Source organism: Notamacropus eugenii, chromosome 2 (genome assembly GCF_028372415.1).
Source record: "Notamacropus eugenii isolate mMacEug1 chromosome 2, mMacEug1.pri_v2, whole genome shotgun sequence".
Lineage (NCBI taxonomy): Eukaryota > Metazoa > Chordata > Mammalia > Diprotodontia > Macropodidae > Notamacropus > Notamacropus eugenii.
In genome coordinates, this window is record NC_092873.1 from 377,663,823 (window position 1) to 377,683,635 (window position 19,813).

A 19,813-nucleotide genomic window follows, 5' to 3' on the forward strand; every position below is an offset into this window, starting at 1 on the left:
ATACATTTAGCCTCTCCAGATCTCAGTTTCCTTACCTGTAAATAAGATGGTTATACTAGATAGTCTCTAGGGGTCCTTTTCCTCTCTAGATCTGTTTTCTTTCAGCTCTATCTTTGCCTAAGTGTAGAATGCATATCCTCCTTACTTTTACCTTTTAGAATCCCTAAACTTCCATCAAAACATGGTTTAGATGCTACCTCCTCCATGAGACCTTTCCTGGTCCTTCTTCCCCACCACCATGATAGTTCTTTCTCCTTGAGGTTATCTGATATATGTGTTGTATTTCCTTTCTTGTATACTCTAGCATAATATCACCTGCTTACCAGCAAGGACCATCTTAATTTTAGTTTCATGTCCCTAGTGCCTTTCACATTGCACATTCCATTTGCAGTTGAATTGTCATCTAACCTGAGCTTCTCCCCTTTCTGGATCTCTATGGTAGCCTCCCTTTCTACTCTGGAAGTCCTGGCCCTGGTGGGAAGCCTCCTGCTGTTCAGCATCCTAATTGTGTCCTTCTTCATATACAGGTGAGTGGGATGGAGTCCTACTGGTAACAGAATATTCAGTACAGCTGAGGCTGTAGGGGCTGGGGAACAGATTGAGGGGCAAATTGGGTCAGGGTTCCAGGGGTGGATAGGAAGGTGCTTGAGGGAACTGGGGTGACTGTAGGAGAGGTAGAGGGTTAAGAAGGAGTATCTGGGCTGCAGGTCTCACACAGAGGGAGGTGATCATAATGGGACTTGCCAAAGAGACAGCTCATTTCATGCTCAAGTACAGAAACCATCTCCTGTGTGACATTTAAAAAGTTCAAGAGACAATTTCTGGGTAATTAGTAATTTTATTAATAATGCTATTAAGTTTTTAATAAAATAGGTCAGTGGTATTCTCAAATGCCGCAGAGCCCTCATGACTGTGAGCCCACAGTTTATATGCCCTTGGAAGAGTGGGTGTTCCTGATGATGGCAATCAACTCTGATTGGTTAACAATTTATGAGAAAATGAATATTGTAATGAGATGTGGACTCATTCTAATGAGGGTCTTGGATTACCCAAGTCTTGGTCAAAGAGGCTTATTGCCTGTCTGACAAAGGGGAGAATCTACATTTTCCAAGACCTATCTGAGTAAACACAAAGCAGCAATCCACTCATTAGCCTAAACTTAGAATTTCATTTATTGTCTTTGATTAGATCTTTACCCTGAGTAAGTCACTGAGAAAGATTTCCCACACTGGTTGATTGCTGAGTGAGGAAATAGAAAAGGAGGAAAACCTTGGTCTTGATTCAATAATTAGTTATTAATACAAGAGAGCAATAATTATTTCTCTCATCTGGTTCTTCCACTGGGGTTCAGCATGATCTGTGGGAGAGTGGGGAGGTAAAGAAGAAAAAATGAGGAGGAGGAAAATAGACTCAAGCAAAAGACAGTCTTTAAGTGTTTAGGGCTCTGGAAAAAGGATCATAGAAAAGGGGAAGGAGAGAGGGAAGGAGGCTAGAGACATTGGGGGAGGGATTCTCAACCTTTTTTGTATCCTGGACCCTTTTGGCAGCCTTGATGGAGCCCATAAAAGCCTTCTCAGAATAACATTATTAATGCATAAAATAAAATACATAGGATTACAAAGGAAAATATTACATTGAAATATTATTATCAAAATTTTAAATAATTTACAGTCTCCCTGAAATCTATCCACAGTTTTCTGTGCGCTTTAAAACCATTGGTGTAGTAGAAAGAGCACTGATAGGAGACATTCTCAGATTCCATCTCTGACTTTTATTAACTTTTATTATTATTATGTGACTGTGGGAAAGTCATTGTATTTTAAAGAACCTCAGTTTCCTCATCTGTAAAATATGGATAAGAATACCTCTTCAATCCACCTTACAAAGTTACTAGGAAGAAGTTATTTTTCAAATCTTACAGGTCTCTGGAAATATAAAATATAAATATAATATGAATATATTGGTTGTTATTGTATAAATTGTTATTGCAATTATATATTGTATAAATATAAAATATCATTATTCAGTGATAGAAACGGTAGAGGCAAGATATGCCATCTTAACCAAGAGAGAACTCAGAAGAGCATAGCACCCCCCACCCTCCCCAACCTGAGTGTGTGGTTCAGTGTGGGTCTCTCTTTACCCCCAGGAAGCTGCAGCTGGAGAAGGAGCTGGCCTCAGAATTGTGGAGGGTACGATGGGAAGATGTACAGGCCAGCAGCCTAGAGAGGACCCTCCGAAGTGCAGGGAGCCGACTAACTCTGAGTGCGGTAAATAAGGGGGGCTGCTCATCCCAAGGAGGACAGGTGACCATAGGCACCTCAGTGCAAGATTCTGAGGACAGGGGGAGAAGGCTACAGCTGAAGCAGGGCGAAGGTTTACTCTGAGGCTTTTAACTAGAGACATTTGAACAGGAACTGGAGGCAAATTTTAGAGAAACTAAAGTTCAGGGTGGAGAAAAGGACTCTGGAACCGGTAGTGGACAATCTGGACTTAAATGGGATCTCTGCTGTTTACTACTGATGTGATGTCACTCACCTCTCTGAAAACCAGTGTTTTCATCTTAAAAAGGAAAGGTAGCAGGCATGATGGTGCATGCCCCTATTCCCTGCCACTGGTTAAGATAAAGCTAGGGAATCACTTGAGCTCTGAATTAATAATATAACATAGTATTAATATAACTAATATATTCTATTGTATATAATATATTACAATATAAATAGCATATAATATAATATAAATATATGATATATAATAATATAAGTAACATATAATATTAATATGATTAACATACTATCTTCTATATTATGCAAATATAATACAGAATATATTATGTTATATTCTAATATATTCAATAACATAATGTGACATATTACCAGTTAGCAGTTATATAGTACCTACTATGTACTTTACAAATATTATCTCATTTCATCCTCACAACAACCCGAGGAGGTAGGTGCTATTGTTATCCCCATTTATAGTCAAGAAAACTGAGGCAGACAAAAGGTGACTTGCCCAGAGGCCACACAGATAGAAAGTATCTGAGGTCACATTTGAATTCCAGGCCCATTCACTGGCCCCCCTAGCTGCCTTGAGGCAGTAGGACTCAAGCTGTCTGGGTATCCACACTAAGTGTCACCAATATGGTAAGCTCCCCAGGAGAAGGGAGGGGCCAGAAAGAGAACAGATCAAAGCTTCTCTGCCCATGACCAGTAGAATCAGGCTCTTGAGAGCCTGACGCATTTCCAGCATGGGTAAGATAGGGAAATCCAACCTACTAAAAGGATTGGGGGAAGAGTTGAAATACCTGCGTACCTCACAGGGTTGTTTTTAATATTGAATCTACATCAATCCATAACTGAACAGGAATCCTCCTATCCTGTCTTCGTTCAAGTCTCAATTAAAGTCCCACCTTCTACAGGAAGACTTTCCCAATCCCTCTTACTTTTGGTACCTTTCCCCAGTTGATTGTTTCCTCTGTATTCTGTCCATAGCTCCTTTGTACATATTTCTTTGTTTGCTGTCTCTCCCTATTAGCTCCTTGAGGGCCAGGACTGCCTTTTGCCTTTCTTTGTATCACTAGCACTTAGCACAGGACCTGACACGCAGTAGAAGCTTATTAAATTGATTGCCTAATGACAATATCCCGTTCCATTTCCAATTGAAAAATCTCAGATGAAGCAACATGACTAATATAGACATATGTTTTACATGATTGCACATATGTAACCTATATCAAAATGCTTACTGTCTTAGGGAGAGAGAGGGAGAAAATTTGGAACTCAAAATTTTATATAAAAAACAAATATTAAAAAATATACTCTTAAAATAAAATGTATTAAATATCTTTTTAAAAAAAGAAAACAGAAAATTTCAGGTGAAGGAGAGTTCAATCCTTCCCAGGGCATTTCATTTCCTTTTAGACAGCTCCAAAAATTAGGAAGTTTTTGTTTCTGACATCAAGCTGAAACCTGTCCTCCCAAGGCTCTTTAATTCTGCCCTTTTGGGCCTTCTTCCACTTGATGGAGCTTCAAGTAATCAATCAGTCAATCAACAAGTTTTTATTAAGTTGTGCCAGACTATGCTAAGTGTTGGAAATATAAAGACAGAAGTGAAATAATCCCTGCTCTCAAGGAGCTTTTTTCTATCAAGGGAGACAACAAGAAGACAGTTTTCATGGACCCCTAAGTCTTTAGTTCTCCAGGCTAAACATCCCCAGTTCCATCGCCTGGTTCTCATGTGTCATGACTTCCATTTCTCTCTCCCTTCTGATCACCATTCTCCAGATGTGCTCCAGTCTATCAATGTCCTGTGCCAAAGTTGGCACCCAGAATAGTCTAGCTGTGGTCTGATGTCAAAGGCAGACTAGTGGGACTATCATTTTCCTTGTTCTAGACCCTCTACCTCTCTTGATACAGCCTGCATTCAACTTTTGGGGCTGATGTGTCCTACCCAGCTTTAAGACCTGGCTGGTTTAATATCTAACTTGCTGCGTGACCTTTGACAAGTCATTCAACATCTCTGAGCCTATTTGCTTACCTATAAATGGAGTTAATGATAGTCAGTTGCCTGCCTGACTCAAAGAGTCATTGATAGTGGAACCTTGGGAGGAACACAGCAGGAGTATCCTGCTTTCTTTTCACCACTTCTTTCCTTGGGCCCAGAAGGGGGAAAAATCAATGAGAAAATAAAACCACAATATAGTCCTCCTGGACTATACAAGGATCCAATGAGATAATGAATGGGAAAGCACTAACTACCTAAGCATAAAGGCATTGGGAGAAGTGGGCCAGGACAGAAATAGAAGTGGGGCAGTGAGAACTAGTGATGGGATGACCAGGATGGGAACCTGGAGAGGGAGTTTACTCTCTGTGGGTTACAGCTAGTCACTCTTGATGTGCATATACACTCCTTCAGAGGGGATCCAACTATGGCTCTCTGCTGACCACGGAAGGCCAGTTCCAGATTTATGCCAAGACGGCCTATTACAAGGTAGGGGATGGGGTTGTGACTCCTGGGATCTCTAGTTCCTGGGGACTAGAATGGAAGAAGATTTGGGTTCTCTGGCTTGAGCATGGGACAAGGGAATCAGTTGGGGTCAGCAGAAAAGAACAGAGGGGGCCTGTAACCCATCTTATACTAAATTTCCTTTTCTTTGTCCAGGGCAATCTTGTGGCTATAAAACATGTGAACCGGAAACGCATTGACCTGACTCGAAAAGTCCTATTTGAGTTAAAACATGTAATATGGGGTGGGGGAGCTAGTTACTGGGAAGGAAATCCTAGGGAGAATATGGGAGAGGTGCCTAGTGGAAGGGGTTGGGTTTGGCTCTACAGGGCTTTCTAGATAATGGAGATCCAGAGGAGACCATTGGAAAAGAGATAGGAGAGTCATCAGGGTACCTATTAAATGGGGGATTGGCAAGGAATGAGAAGTGTAAAGGAACCCAGAAGTTAGCACGGACTAGATGAAAGGGGAAGCTGGTTTAGTGGGGACAGAGACTCCACTAGCATTTTTGCTCTGTTACTTGTCTCCAGATGAGAGATGTTCAGAATGAACATTTGACGAGGTTTGTGGGTGCCTGTACTGACCCCCCCAATATCTGTATCCTCACCGAATATTGTCCACGAGGGAGCCTCCAGGTGAGAAGGCACAGGGAAAGGAGGGGACATAGAAAGGATGCATGGTAGAGATGGCTGAAAACCAAAATCCAGGGAGGACAGAGTCAGAATGGGGCCTCTGCATGGGATGGAGGATGAAGAGGAAGTGTTTCCATAATGGGAAGCAGAGTTGGGAAATGATGTGGGTGAGTAGGCTAGCTTTCTCAGGCTTCCTTGGATGCTCACCCTACAGGATATCTTGGAGAATGAGAGTATTACCTTGGACTGGATGTTCCGATACTCACTCACAAATGACATTGTTAAGGTGTGTCCCCATGTGTCATTTAAAGAGGAGGAGGTATGAAAGGGGATGAGAGTGGGGTTGCACTCAGCTGCGGTACAATGGGAAAGAACATTTGAAGTCAGGAGAAAACTGGGATTTAAATTTCTGTTCTTCTAATTGATGGAAAAAGCACATCCCACTCTAGAAATCAAATCTTTCATCAGTAAAAGGAGAGGTTGGATTAGATAACCTCTCAGGTCCTTCTCAAATGTGCAATTGTATTTATACAATTATACTTATATACTATTATACTTATATTTGGGAATCCAATTCAATTCAATAAGCATTGAAAAAGGACAAATGGAGCTAGATTCTAGGAATGCAAAGAGAGCTCCACTCCTCTCTAGGGAATGCTGTTTCTGCACAATGGTGCCATCTGCTCCCATGGGAACCTCAAGTCATCTAACTGCGTTGTAGACGGGCGCTTCGTACTCAAGATCACAGACTATGGACTGGAGAGCTTCCGGGTGCCAGAGCCAGAGCACAGTTATACCCTCTATGCTAGTGAGACCTTGCCCTTAATAGCTTGACTCTATCCCTAAGAATATGAGTGCCCCATAAGCCAATGAGATTGACCACTGACTTCTGATGACCTTGGCTAAGTAACTATCCTCTCCGAACCTCAGTTTCCTCATCTGTAAAATGTATGGTTGGACTAGATTTTCTCTAACATCTTTTGACCTCAGGTGTGAATATAGCCACAGATGGGATGCTAGCGAGATAAACTGTTGACTCATGATGACCCCAGTCCTCTTCATCTATGAAAGTCAAAACTCCAACTCCTATAACCTAACTCCAATGTCTCCCCCGTCATTCCTAAGCTGTGGAGGGCCTCTGTAACCTTCCTGTGTGACCTTTGACTTCTGATCCCCTCAGAGAAGCTGTGGACAGCCCCTGAGCTACTTCGAATGGCAGCCCCTCCTGCCCAGGGCACTCAGGCAGGTGACATTTACAGTTTCGGGATCATCCTTCAGGAGATAGCTCTTCGGAGGGGGGTGTTCCATGTGGAGGGAATGGACCTCAGTCCCAAAGGTGAAAGGACTACGTTTTTGCTATATCTTCCCATCCCCACACTCAACCCTGGCACTGAACTTAACCCCAAGGGAGATATTCCTTCCCCGGAAAGAAAAAAAAAGGAAAGAAAGAAAGAAAAGTTGTCCCTCCTTTCTCTGATTGACCTCAATTCTAAGAAGAGAATCATCAAATTTTCCCCTAGTACCCGATGTCCCATTATCAGCTTCCTTCATCCCTTCACCTCTCCTCTTCACATCCAGAGCCTGACTCACCTTCAGCTTAACTCCTAGCCCCTCAGCATTTTTTCCCTGGGCTACCTACTTTAACCCCTTGGCCCCACACCCCTGAATATGCCATCCTCCCTTACATCATGATACCACCCACCCAGGGCTATACACAAGCTCCCTCCTAACTCATGTCCATCAGCCCACAAAGTCATTCCCTGGCTGAAAGACGGCTCTTTTCCTGCTCCAATCATCTCTGCAGAAATTATTGAGCGGGTAGTCCGAGGGGAACAGCCCCCATTCCGGCCATCACTGGCCCTTCATTGCCACCTGGAGGAGCTGGGGCAGTTGATGCAGAAGTGCTGGGCTGAAGACCCCCAGGAGCGTCCACCCTTCCAGCAGATCCGTATGATGATACGGAAATTCAACAGGTCTTTGCTTTCCCCAAATATAGACACTGTCCCCACCCTTTACTCCATCACCTCTTACCAGCTCTGCCTCTCATCTATTTCCCCTAATCCTATTCTGTCCATTGTCACCTTTCCACCTCCTCCTTATTCATTTTATTTCCATCCATCCCTAATACCTGTTCATACTCTATCTCTCTGTTTCTCCTTCTCTTCTCTATCCCTTTCCCTTTTTCTTCCCCTATCCCTCCTCTCTCTTCCCACTTTCCCCCATATCCTTCCATCCTTCTCCTTCAGCTCCCATTCCCTTCCTCATCCTCCTGAATCCCCCCTCCCATTCCTCCATTACTTACTCATCCCCTACCTACCTCATACGGTTGTTGTGAGAAAAACACCTTGTAAAATTCAAAGGTGTATTCCAATGTTGCTTTATAATTATCTCCTTTTCCTTTTCCCTTCATTCCTTAAAGAGCTACAGAAACATCAGTTATTATTATCCCTCTCATTCCATCTCTCACTCTATCCTCTAACTTTTCATCCTCCCTCCTCCTTCATCCCCTCTTATTCATCTTCTCCATTCCTCCTCTCTCCTCATTCCATTCCACTCCCTCTTACTCTATGCTTAATCTCCCTCCTCATTAATGATTATTCCTCTTCCACCTACCATTAGCCTAGGTATGTTGTGAGGCTCAAATAAGATAATGGATATAAAGCATTTTGTAAATCTCAAGGCATTATATAAATTCCAGTTACAATAATTATTTTTATTAGCCTATAATCCCCAGGCCTTCTGCAGTATTCCTGCTGAGCTCCAGCAATGCTTATAGACCAATACAGAGGTATGCTGATTTAACAACCAGGAGACCTTGGAAAAGAAACTCATCTACGCACATGCTTTTAAATTTAATCTGCATTAACATTTTCTCAAGCCTAGACAATCAACAAAATAAATCCAGCCAATTTGGAGAGATCAGCCATTTCTGAGGTATAGATTTCAGTTTGAGTCAGAGCTAGCTCCAACGCACTCTTGTATTAGTTTCTCTTCTCCCTTCCACCCTTTTCCTTTTTAAACTGATGTGTTTTCTATATATCACAGTTATTTTTCACCACCACCCTCTAAATTGGACCCTCCCTTCTGACAAAGGAAAATAATTTAGCAAAATATATGACACCAAGACCCTCTGTGATGGTATATCCAACATCTGTCCTAGTCATTTTCCACTTTTCACTTGTGAAGGAGGAGGTCTATTTTATTATCTCTCCTTCAGGACTTCATTATTTTTCCCCACTATTCTGAGTTTAGTTTCCTTTTTGTGACTTTTTCATTTACTTTGGGGTCATTATTGTGTATGTTGTTCTCTCATAACTGCCTATTTTGCTCAGTATCCACTGATATAAATCTGCCCATGTTTCTCTGAATTCTTTATATTACACATTTCTTGCTACAAAAGAATATTCAGTTGCATTCCTATGCCATTGTTTTTTCAGTCATCATTTACTTTGTTTCCAGATCTTTGCTCTGCCAGAGTGTTGCCACGAACTTAGTTTGTTTTGGGCTTTTGTTTCTGTCCTTGGAGTATATGCCCCAGTAAGTGAGACTGCTGGGTCAAAGGGTCTGAATAGTTTCAACACTTCTTTTGCCTGATTCCAAATTGAAGTCCCCAATGACCAGACCATTTCACAACTCTATCAATAATATACCAATATGCCAGTTTTACCACAGCTCCTCTAATGTGTATTTCTCATCTTTGCCAATTTATATCACATTTGGGGAAAATTCAGAATTGTTTTAATTCACATTTTTATTACTGTTACTCATTTGGACCATGTTTTCACATGGTTACAGCCTCCTCTTCATCTCCCTCTTCCTTCATCCTTCCTCTCCTCTTTCACTCCCCTTCATTTCCTACCTTCCTCCTCCTCTCCTTCCTCCATAATCCTTCACCCATCACCCATGCCCATCTCAATCTATCCTTTAGACTGCTCTCAGACCCTCTCCCAGATTCCAAGTGTGGTAGTAGGCTGACATTAAAGATTTCTTCCTCCCTCACAACTCCCCCAACCAGGATGTTCTCTCCAACATGATGGAGTTCTTGGTAAGTGGTAGGTTCCTTACACCCCACACATCCACACACACACACATCCACACACACAAACTTCCTTTGCCCTTCAACCTCAGACCTTCCTCCATCCCTCACCCCTACCCTCTTCCCTGTCCTGTACCCAGGGAGAACAGCAGCAACATCCTGGACAACTTGCTTTCAAGAATGGAGCAGTATGCCAACAATCTGGAGGAGCTGGTGGAGGAGCGAACACAGGCCTACCTGGATGAGAAGCGGAAGGCTGAGGCCCTACTCTACCAGATTCTGCCCCAGTGAGTACTTGCCTTTGGATCTCCAATAATAGGACCTCTTTCTTCACTCTCTCTCTGGGCCTGATAGCTGTAGGCTGCCTACTGTAGGATCCCCCACTACTTAGCACAGTGCTGAGAAATCATCTATGTACATTAAAGCGTGCTGAATAAATGGTGGCTATCATCCTCACCATCATTATTATTTTTTTTTGAGATAGTTGGGGTTAAGTGACTTGCCCAGGGTCACACAGCTAGTAAGTGTCTGAGGCCAGATTTGCACTCAAGTTGTCCTGACTCTAGGGTTGGTGGTCTCTCCACTATATTACCTAACTGCCCCATACCACCATAAATAGCCTGCATAATAATGGCATTTATCTGGTGTTTTAAGGTTTTCAAAGTGCTTTACAAATGTTATCTCACTCATTTATAATTTATAATTCATTCATTCATTCATTCTCCCAAAGGACTGATTACCCTCAGGCTCTCCTCATACCTATTTAGGAATCTCCTCCATTTTCCAGGAATCTCTCTTCCTCCCTGCCTTGACTCTTTCTTGACAATCTGGCTTCCCTTCTCATCCCTGTTGTCAATGCCACTCCCCAGGATATCCTTCACCTCCTTAAGACACCACCCTATCCACTCAATAAGCTTATTGAACAAGGGCCTCTACCAGTCACTGCACGTACCCAACCTCACCCACCGAACCTGACCCTTTGTCCCCTCCTTTCTGCTCCCTCAGCTCAGTGGCAGAGCAGCTAAAGCGAGGGGAGACAGTCCAGGCTGAGGCCTTTGACAGCGTCACCATCTACTTCAGTGACATTGTCGGCTTCACCGCTCTGTCTGCAGAAAGTACGCCCATGCAGGTGAGTAGGATCCCAGGGACCAGGCTGATAGAAGGAGCCAACAGCCCAGGAATATCTATGGAGGTAAAACCCACTGAGGTTTGGTGTGCTCCTTTCTGGGTGGGATAGTTTTCCTCCAAGGCCTCTTCCCTGTTTCTCCACCACCCTGTCCCCAGACTTTCTTTCTCCATCAGTATTTCCCACAGTCAAAATTCCCTTCCCTTCCTAGGTGGTAGCCCTCCTTAATGACTTGTACACCTGCTTTGATGCTGTGATCGATAACTTTGATGTGTACAAGGTGATTGGACTGGGAATGGAAGGAGGGAGGAGGGAGAAGAAGAAACAGTAATACAGAGTCCAAGAGAAAGAAAGAGAAATGAAGGAAGGAAGAAAGGGAGGGAGGGAGGAAGGAAGGAAGGAAGGAAGGAAGGAAGGAAGGAAGGAAGGAAGGAAGGAAGGAAGGAAGAAAGGAAGAAAGGGAGGAAGAGAGGGAGGGAAGGAAGGGAAGGAGGGAGTGAGGGAGAGAGGGAGGAAGGAGGGAAGGAAGCGAGGGAGGAAGACAGGGAGGGAGGGAGGAAGGGAGGAAGGAAGGAAGAAATAGGGTAACTCAGAGAGTGACACAGAAACAAACACAGGAGATGGAAATAGGATAAACATGACAGACACACAGATTGACTGCATCAGCATGGGGCTGTAGGTGGCCCAGAAGAAACAATTTAGAAAGCACTGGGAAAGTGAGCGCCACAACTAGGACAAGGTCATTGGAATTAAACTGGAAAATTTAAAGGGCACCCAAATATCATCTTAGGGTACATTTCCTTCCTCTTTAAGTCTCTGACACAAAAATTGCCGGCTGTGGCTCCAGGAGACGGTCTCATTCTACCTGACCTTCCCCATTTTCTGGTGGCAGGTGGAGACAATTGGAGATGCGTACATGGTGGTATCTGGACTCCCAGTGAGAAATGGGCGCCTCCATGCCCCAGAAGTGGCCCGGATGGCTTTGGCACTGCTGGATGCTGTTCACTCCTTCCGCATCCGCCATCGACCCCAGGAGCAACTGCGCCTGCGCATTGGCATCCACACAGGTAAAAGTGTCTCTGCCCCTCTGCTCTACTGGCTTTCTGAGGTATGATAACCTTCTCTTCCACCTCAGCCACCAACCCCATTGCCACCCCCACTTACCCCATTTGTGTCCCTCCTAACCAGGTCCAGTATGTGCTGGAGTAGTAGGGCTGAAGATGCCTCGTTACTGTCTCTTTGGTGACACCGTCAATACTGCCTCTCGAATGGAGTCTAATGGTGAAGGTATGGTGTCCCTGCTTTCTTATCTCTCCCCAGCTCACGCCAGTCTATTGGTCCACCTTGCACTCCATCAACTCCTCTCCCTTCCCTCAGGCCCTTCCCTACAAAGGGGCCATCTCCCCACAAAGGCTGGGCAACATACCAGAGACCGATAAAGAGATTTGAGCCACAGCTACCCCCTGCTTCAAGAGCAAAAAAGTCTCTTTAGGCAAACGATCAATTGTCCTTTGGAGGAGACCTGTTCTACCCTGCCTATTTTTTGCCTCTCCCTTTTCTATTCCTGTCTTCCTTCCCCCTTCAATCCAACATTAACAGATTGTGTGCCTTTACTGTGCTTACTTCTGTGCTAAGTCCTTTGAGGGACGTAAAATAAGTAGAAAAGGCCATCAAAAAGCTTTCTTGTCATTGGAAAGATTAGACATACCTGCCTGAAATTGTAAAAGAAGAAAACAGTGCACCATGTGGTTTAGTGTCAAAATTTGATGTGAAAATAAGAGTTCAGAGACACAGTATAGAAGCATAATAATATTTTAAAAAACAAAAAACAGTGAAATTAGAGTTTAGAGACCTGGGTTCAAGTGTCATCCCCACCACTAACTAGTCGGACAAGTCATTTCCCCATGGTAGCCTCAGTTTCTTCATTTATAAAATATGAGTGCCACAATGGAAGGAGCAGGGGCCATGGGTTCAAATCTCCACTCTTTCACTTCCTCCCTGTTGGATAGTTTCCTCATTTGTAAAATGAAAGGTTACATTAGATGACCTCTAAGGACCTCTGTGATCCTATGGAGAAGACATGATTTGAACTGAGCTGTGAAGGAAGGGTAGAATTTTGAGACAGGCATTATCCCTGGATCTTTCCTGCCTCCAAGAATCCCAAGACCTCTTTCCTTAGTGTACTGTGCCCAGTAGAACCTTCCCCTGACCTCTCCTCCTTTCCCTTTGATCTACCCTCCTTTGTTCATTCCTTTCCCAGCCTTGAAGATCCATATGTCTTCAGATACCAAGGCAGTCCTGGAGGAGTTTGGTGGCTTTGAACTGGAGCTTCGAGGAGATGTGGAAATGAAGGTACTAACTCCCCTGTCCCGCCAGCTATTATCCTCTTTCCCTTCTCTTCAGTTGCCCTCTTTAGTGACTGTTCCACCCCCAGTGACTGTACCTCCATCCCTTACCTAACCTAGGGCTCTTTAGAACAAGCCATGACACAGCAGCTATGCCAGGTTTATCACCCTGACAGTCCCCAACTCTAATCTCCTTCTTTTCCTGCTCAGGGCAAAGGCAAAGTTCGCACATACTGGCTTCTGGGAGAACGGGGAAGCAGCACTCGGGGCTGATATGCCCTTCCTATCACCCCCAGTGTCCAGACTCTGGATCAACATCCCCCTGCTAGAGAGCCCCACTTTCACCGTGGGACAAAATGGGGGATTTGAACAGTTCATGTTTGGAGACCCCAGTGGGGGTGATACCAAGGTTCTGGAAAAGAACCAGAGTCTGGGAATAACACAAGATCACAAGATTGGATCAGATAACCATACTGGCACATACACATACACACACATGCACACATGTATTCTCTACCCTGGCCCGTGCCAGCATCCTTGGATAGAGACCTTGGATGCCTGAATCCTTTTCTCCTCCCCCATACACTGTGGCTATTTTGAGGGAGTGGAAGGGAGGGGGTAGAGTCATCCCAGTGAACGCATAGACTCTGGACTACTGGCATTATTTGTGGGCTCAGCATGGCTGTGATGGGTGATGGGTTCACCCACTTACCATCAGATACAAAAAGTTGAGCTGGAAAAAAGAAAGGAGCAGGGGTGGGAAGGTTGGGGAGGGGGTGAGCTTTGGGGGTAGGGGTTTCCACACCCAGCTTCTACTGTGAGCAGATGACAGATCATTAAAGTCTTTATTCCTGAGGCAGCCTCTTTTCTTGGGCAGGGATACTCCATATAGCATGTGTGTTCATGCACACGTCTGTACACGTTTAGCATGACAGGAAGGAAGAAAATGTGTTCCTACCATAGTACTGTGGTCCCTATTGATTTATTGCAACTGGGGCCTATTTCCTTCCTAGGAGAATGAGTAGTATAGGACTGGCTGTAGTTGATGACCAGTTAGATGGAGTGGCTGATTTCCATTTGGTTGATAATCTGAGTCACTAGCTGATTCTACCTCAGTGAAAGACTCTAGGAGGGAAAGGTGGCCAGGAATGATTTAGGAAACTCACACAAATTGTTCCCCCTTTTTGGGGGGCAGGATCAGAAGTAGAAACAAGATCTGTGATTTCACTAATGTAGGGAACTTCCAGGCGAGGAAACTCCTTTTACCAATGCAAGTGGTCAGCATCTAAGCAATTTATGGTCTTTGAGAATTGCCTAGAGCATCACACAGAGAGGTTAATGATTTGTCAGAGGACACACAGCCATCGTTGTCAGAGGGAGGATTTGAACTCAGGTCTTCCTAAATCTGAAACCAGCTCTCTGGCTATCCACCACTCCATGACTTCTTCTTACTTGTTTGTTTGAGCCAAAAATGTTCATGTTCTAAGAGGTGGAAACTATTGCCTTTATTGAGGTTTTTGGTGACCTCAATCCAGATTCCCCAATTCCCTTTATCTCCCCAGAAGTATAAAGATGGAAGAATTAATTATAGCTAGAAAATTCTTTCTCAGTTTCCCTGAGTGAACAGCCACTGTGGAAAAGAAGGTGTGTGGGAAGAGTAGGGATTTATTTTTAGAGAAATTGGGGTTCCTGTCTTAAAGTGCCTCCAGGAGCTAGGACTGGGGAGCTGGCTGGATCTCCTTGCCCAGGCTAGGCTGAGCTGGGTGGAGGGCCTTCCTTGGCTGTCTCTCTTCCTTGCCCTCCACCCTCCCACTCCACACACACACTCCTGGGCTGGGCCCCAGCAGGAATGCGGGGGAGAGGTGGCTGCTGCTTCACCTCCCCCACTGGGGAAGGAAAAAGGGAGACATGATTTCAATGCCATCCATCAACTGCAGACAGATTCCCGCCTCCATGTTCCCCACGCCTCTTCCTGCAGTCCCAGCTCCAGAGGGACTCAGGGTTGAGTTGGAGGGACAACAGAAGAGAAGGGACTCTAAGGGCTGGGTTACCCAGCTATGAAAGGAGTGCAGATGGGAGGAGGATAGAGGGGGAGTTCCCCAGTGGGAGTCTCCCCCAGACATCCAATGGACTTAAAGTTCTATGGTCCTTTCCCCCATGACCTGCATCACAAGCTTTCCCTGCCTCCCCGCCCCCAAAGCAGGGCTGACTCCTGACCACTTGGCTGGTCCTTCTTCCCTCATCAGAATTTGTTGGGGGAAGAAAAGAGAGAGAAGAAGATACAGCTAAGCCCCCTCACCCATTATAGTATGGTCTAATGTCACTGCAGAGACCTGAAGCAGGATTATGATGGTTGTCAAGGGAACCACAGCATGCCCACTGGCTAGGCATTAAGGGACATGACCCCACTTCCTAATCTTCCTCCTGTCCCCTTTAGGAGGTAGCAAGAGGGAAAAGCCAGAGTGGGGAGTCTGGCCTCATGGGAGTAGATGAAGAGGGTAGAGCTAAGGGGACTGGAGAGACAAGGGGTGTGGAGGGGTGGGGACTAAGGGGGAGTCTGGGGAGCTCCAGCAAGACAATTCTAGGAAGTTCCCAGTCAGATCCTTCCGGGGCAGCCTGGCTCCAAAGGCGGGCATGAGGAGGAGAGGGGGCTGTTATAGGGTGGGGAGGGGGCTAGGAAGATGGTAACTTCAGCAGTCAGAGAACTTTCACTGAAATGGCTGAGGTTTCCTTCCGGAGGCAGGCCCCTGGAGCCAGAGGGAACTGGGAAAGACATTAGGGGAGATTTGTGATTGCCATTCCTCTCCCCTCCCCAACAACACACACCCTTCCAACCTTCCAAGGCCTGGCTGGAGGGTAGAAGTAATGCCCCTCCCCCAAGGGAGGGGGGACCAATTTAGGCCAGAAACTACCACATATTGTGGGAGGGACTGCCTAATCTGTTCTTATGCCTCTGTTTGGAAAGGGTGAGGGGGCAAGTGAACTTTGCTGGAGGGGATGGGAAAGGGAAAGAAGAACTGACAAAGATCTCTCCAGGTCAGGGGGCTATACATTGTAGAGGCATTCTTCTGAAAGATCCCTTCCCCCAGACTGAGAGGAAACTGGGTTCTATAAAAGTAAAACTGTTGGAGGGAGACAAATATCTATGCCCCCAATCCTTTCCATAAAAGGCCTTGGACAATTTATTTGAACTAGAAATGCAGTTAGTAATTATGTTTTCCATAATGATTTATACCTTTCAGAATGAACCAGGAGAATCTAATTGGCCTCCTGGCCAGTTCTGCAGTAACGAGGTCATTTTTAATTAAGTAGCCAAAGCTATAAAAATACACAAACAAAACATACGAAAAACCCCAGCAGCGTCCAGGGAGATTTAATCTCTTTGGACTGGAACCCTGATGAGATTCCAAGTGAGGCGTTTGGAGCCAGGATGAAGGGCAGGACATTGATGAATCTGGCGCTGCTGGAAGCCAAGATGGGGAAGAAGGGGCAGCCTGGGAGGGCAGGACTGTATCCTGGCCACAGCTCTTCTCTTAATGTATTCAGACCTCAGGCCCTGGGCTATTGTCAGGTTGTTTGTGGGGAGGAAAACAGGGGGACAAGAAGAGGAAGAAGGGTTTCTTTAATCCGTCAAACCTACTGACTGTATCCAATGAGGTAAAGATGACTCCAATCTATACTTCAGACTAACAGGGGTGGGAGGGAGGAAAGGGGGAGTGGTGAGAGGAGGTAGGACAGCAAAAGCCCATGAAAGTCTCACTACATAGCCACAGAGGAAAAATGGGTGTTATGGCAGTGCTTATGCATTATATAGAATGGGAGGGGGGGCAATTTGTACTTGTTTGCATCAGAAAGAAGGACTTTCCTACATTTAGGACTAAGAACAGAATAGGTTCATTCTTTTGGTAGTGAGTTTCCCATCACTGGAGGTACCCAATTAATCTCAACTTCATCTAACATTTGCTGAGTATCTACTACATGTAGAGCACTACATTAGGTACTAAGAAAGATATAAAGACCTAAAATACAGTCAGTCACTGACCTTATTGATCTCACAATCTAATAGGGAAAGACAATATATTTATAAATAATTATAAAGTGATATATGATAAGTTCCTGAAAGAGAAGTAGATGAAGTCTGTGGGTGAGAGGGGCTCTTATTGACTGAAAGGATGGAAAAAGACTTTGGGGAGGAGGTGGCATCTGAGATGGGTCTTAAGGGATAAATAGGATTTCAGCAGGTAAAGTTACTATTAAGAGCAAGGATACACGCAGGACTGTCCAGGACATGACAGTCATGGTTTCATTGTAGGTAGCCAATGACAAAGATAGACGCATTCAGTAGAATGTAAGGAATTGTTCTAATTTTGTCTTTTCTTTATATTCCTTGCACCTAACACACAATGTCTGACACACAGTAGATGATGCTTAAACTTTTGTGATAAGATTTGGAAAGAAACAGGATTCCAGAGTATGAAGGGCCTTTACTGCTATGCTAAGAAGTTTGAAGTTTATTCAGCAATCAGGAGCAAATGGAGGGTTTTGAGCAGAGGAGTGATATAAACAGATTTATGAATGGCAATCTCTGAAGTATAGATCAGAGCAGGAAAGAGAGTGAAGAGAGGAAAACCCAACAGATGACTGTTAAAATAGCCCAGGAACACAGTTCCAAAGATCTATGCTATGACTTTGTATACACACAGGGGATCATGGCTTAGAATGTACACAGGAGATTGTATTGCTTGACTTCTCAATGGATTGGGGAGGGGCTGGAGGGAGAACAAAAATTTGGAACTCAAAATTTAATGAATTTTTTAAAATAAAAAAAATTCACACAAGTTAAAAAACAAAAACAAAAATTTATGCTAGGGAAACCCTGGTGAGACTAGAGAGAAAAATTTGAGAGTGATGAAAGAGGCAGAATTAATAACACTCAAGAATGATTGTATATGAAAGTTGGAGAAAAAGAGTAAAAGATAACATTAAACCTTTAAACATAGGTCTCTGATATGAATGATAGAACCATTGACAGAAACAAGGAAATCAAAAGGAGAGGGAAGTTTGGGGGAAAGAAAGTAAGTTTGGTTTGGAGTCAAGTTAAGTTTGAGATATTATATTGGATAGTATATTGTAGGGAGTTATAGTTATAGATCAAGGGCTGGATGAGACCTCAGAGGTCCTTCCATTTTTCAGATGAGGCCCAGAGAGGTTAAGTCAGGCAGCTAGCTAGTGTCAGAGGTGTAAGATGGAGAAATGAGTTTGGAACTTGAGAGAGAGGCCAGGACTGGAGATACAAGTTTGAGAGTCATCTGTACTGGGGTGATAGCTAAAGCTGTGGGAGCAAATAAGATTGCCAATGGAGAAAGTGAAGAGAGAGAAAAGATGAGGGCTCAGGACAGACACTTAAGGGAATACCAACATTCCAGGGTAGAGAAAAGGAAGTAGTCACCATCTCTCAGAAACACTGTAGAAGGAATTCTTCCATGAGATAGGAGTTTGGTCCAAATAATTACATTTAGCTGCCTCCAGGTCCTAGAGCCATCATTGAAGGAAGTGATCATTTCCAAGAAGAGATCTCTCTTCTTTACCACCAGCAAATAATAACCAACTGACACAGATGGAAAGGGAATCCCAAAAACTGTAAGAGTGGTAGCACAAGAAGACTATCCTGCTTCCAGCCCAGCCCCTGAAACCATCAACCAAGAGTGCAATCTCAATGCGAATTGGACCTGGCAACTGTTTCTGTGAATACTGCAGTCCCTACCTGGTTCAGTATCAAAAAAGGATATGACTATGATTTTATCAGTGGAAATGATATTTCAAAAGATGCGTTACTCCTATTTGCTTTCTTCTACTCCCTAAGGACTGTGGGATCTTTCCATCTGACTTATAGCTGAAACCTCCTGTTGTGTTGCCTCCCCCACTAGGATGTGAGCCCCTTTACAGCAGTATCTGTGTTTGATCCCCAGTGCATAGCACATTGTTTTGCATACAGTAAGCACTAAATAAATGCTTTTTTCTCATTCATTCATCTCTAAGGTCCCTTCCAATTGGAAGATCTGTTAAGGTGGATTAATTCATACATTTGTAATCTATATGTCAGTTAGGGCTCCTCGGTCTTTCTCCTCTAACAGATGACCAAAGTTCAATCTTGAAGTCTTCTCTATGATAATAATAATGATAATAATAAGCTGTATGGGTTTGAGAAAAGGAAAAACTCAGAGATGTCATGGAAGGATTATATGAAAGAGAAGACAGGCTGGTCAGGTGACAAGACCAAGGAATGATGGGTAGACAGCCAGAATGCTCCACTGGTATCCTCTCAATGTCAGGAGAAATCAAGGAAGGCATCCAGCATGTTGAGTGAACCTCCTATGGCACCTCCTATGACATAGACAAGAATCCTGTAGGACAGGGCAGGCATGGATGGATTGAAGTCTGCATCTTTGGTGGGTTGCTGGCTGGGCTTGATGACCTCTATGGTCCCTTCCAATTCTAAAATTTGAAAGATACATATAAATTCATGTCTTTGTAATCTCTGTGTTACTTGGGGCTCTAATTACTCTAAGCAATAAATGTGATTCCAAATCCATTCAAGTATTCCAGACTGTGGTTCACATTTGCTCTCCATAGTGCCTCCTGGTACAAAATAGGCACTTAATAAAAG

The 19,813-nt window shown here is 44.2% G+C and overlaps 1 protein-coding gene across 6 annotated transcripts in view; it reads left to right on the forward strand.

Annotated features, from left to right (window-relative positions):
• The window catches only part of NPR1 (natriuretic peptide receptor 1), a 28,382-nt gene extending 9,209 nt beyond the window's left edge, over positions 1-19,173 (forward strand). The window contains exons 7-22 of one of the 6 annotated variants that reach the window (XM_072647029.1): positions 443-527; positions 2,150-2,270; positions 4,918-4,992; positions 5,164-5,241; positions 5,538-5,642; positions 5,854-5,925; positions 6,291-6,447; positions 6,820-6,975; positions 7,444-7,612; positions 9,816-9,962; positions 10,681-10,804; positions 11,013-11,081; positions 11,694-11,868; positions 11,990-12,088; positions 13,062-13,153; positions 18,741-19,173. In XM_072647029.1, the coding sequence (XP_072503130.1) occupies positions 443-527; positions 2,150-2,270; positions 4,918-4,992; positions 5,164-5,241; positions 5,538-5,642; positions 5,854-5,925; positions 6,291-6,447; positions 6,820-6,975; positions 7,444-7,612; positions 9,816-9,962; positions 10,681-10,804; positions 11,013-11,081; positions 11,694-11,868; positions 11,990-12,088; positions 13,062-13,153; positions 18,741-18,758 (1,742 nt within the window). In that variant the 3' untranslated portion in view covers positions 18,759-19,173. Of the gene's footprint in view, positions 1-442; positions 528-2,149; positions 2,271-4,917; positions 4,993-5,163; positions 5,242-5,537; positions 5,643-5,853; positions 5,926-6,290; positions 6,448-6,819; positions 6,976-7,443; positions 7,613-9,815; positions 9,963-10,680; positions 10,805-11,012; positions 11,082-11,693; positions 11,869-11,989; positions 12,089-13,061; positions 13,154-13,356; positions 14,002-18,740 lie in introns of those variants that run through there. The other 5 variants (XM_072647028.1, XM_072647030.1, XM_072647031.1 and 2 more) reach the window with 5 other exon arrangements.
• The last annotated feature ends 640 nt before the right edge of the window (positions 19,174-19,813 follow it).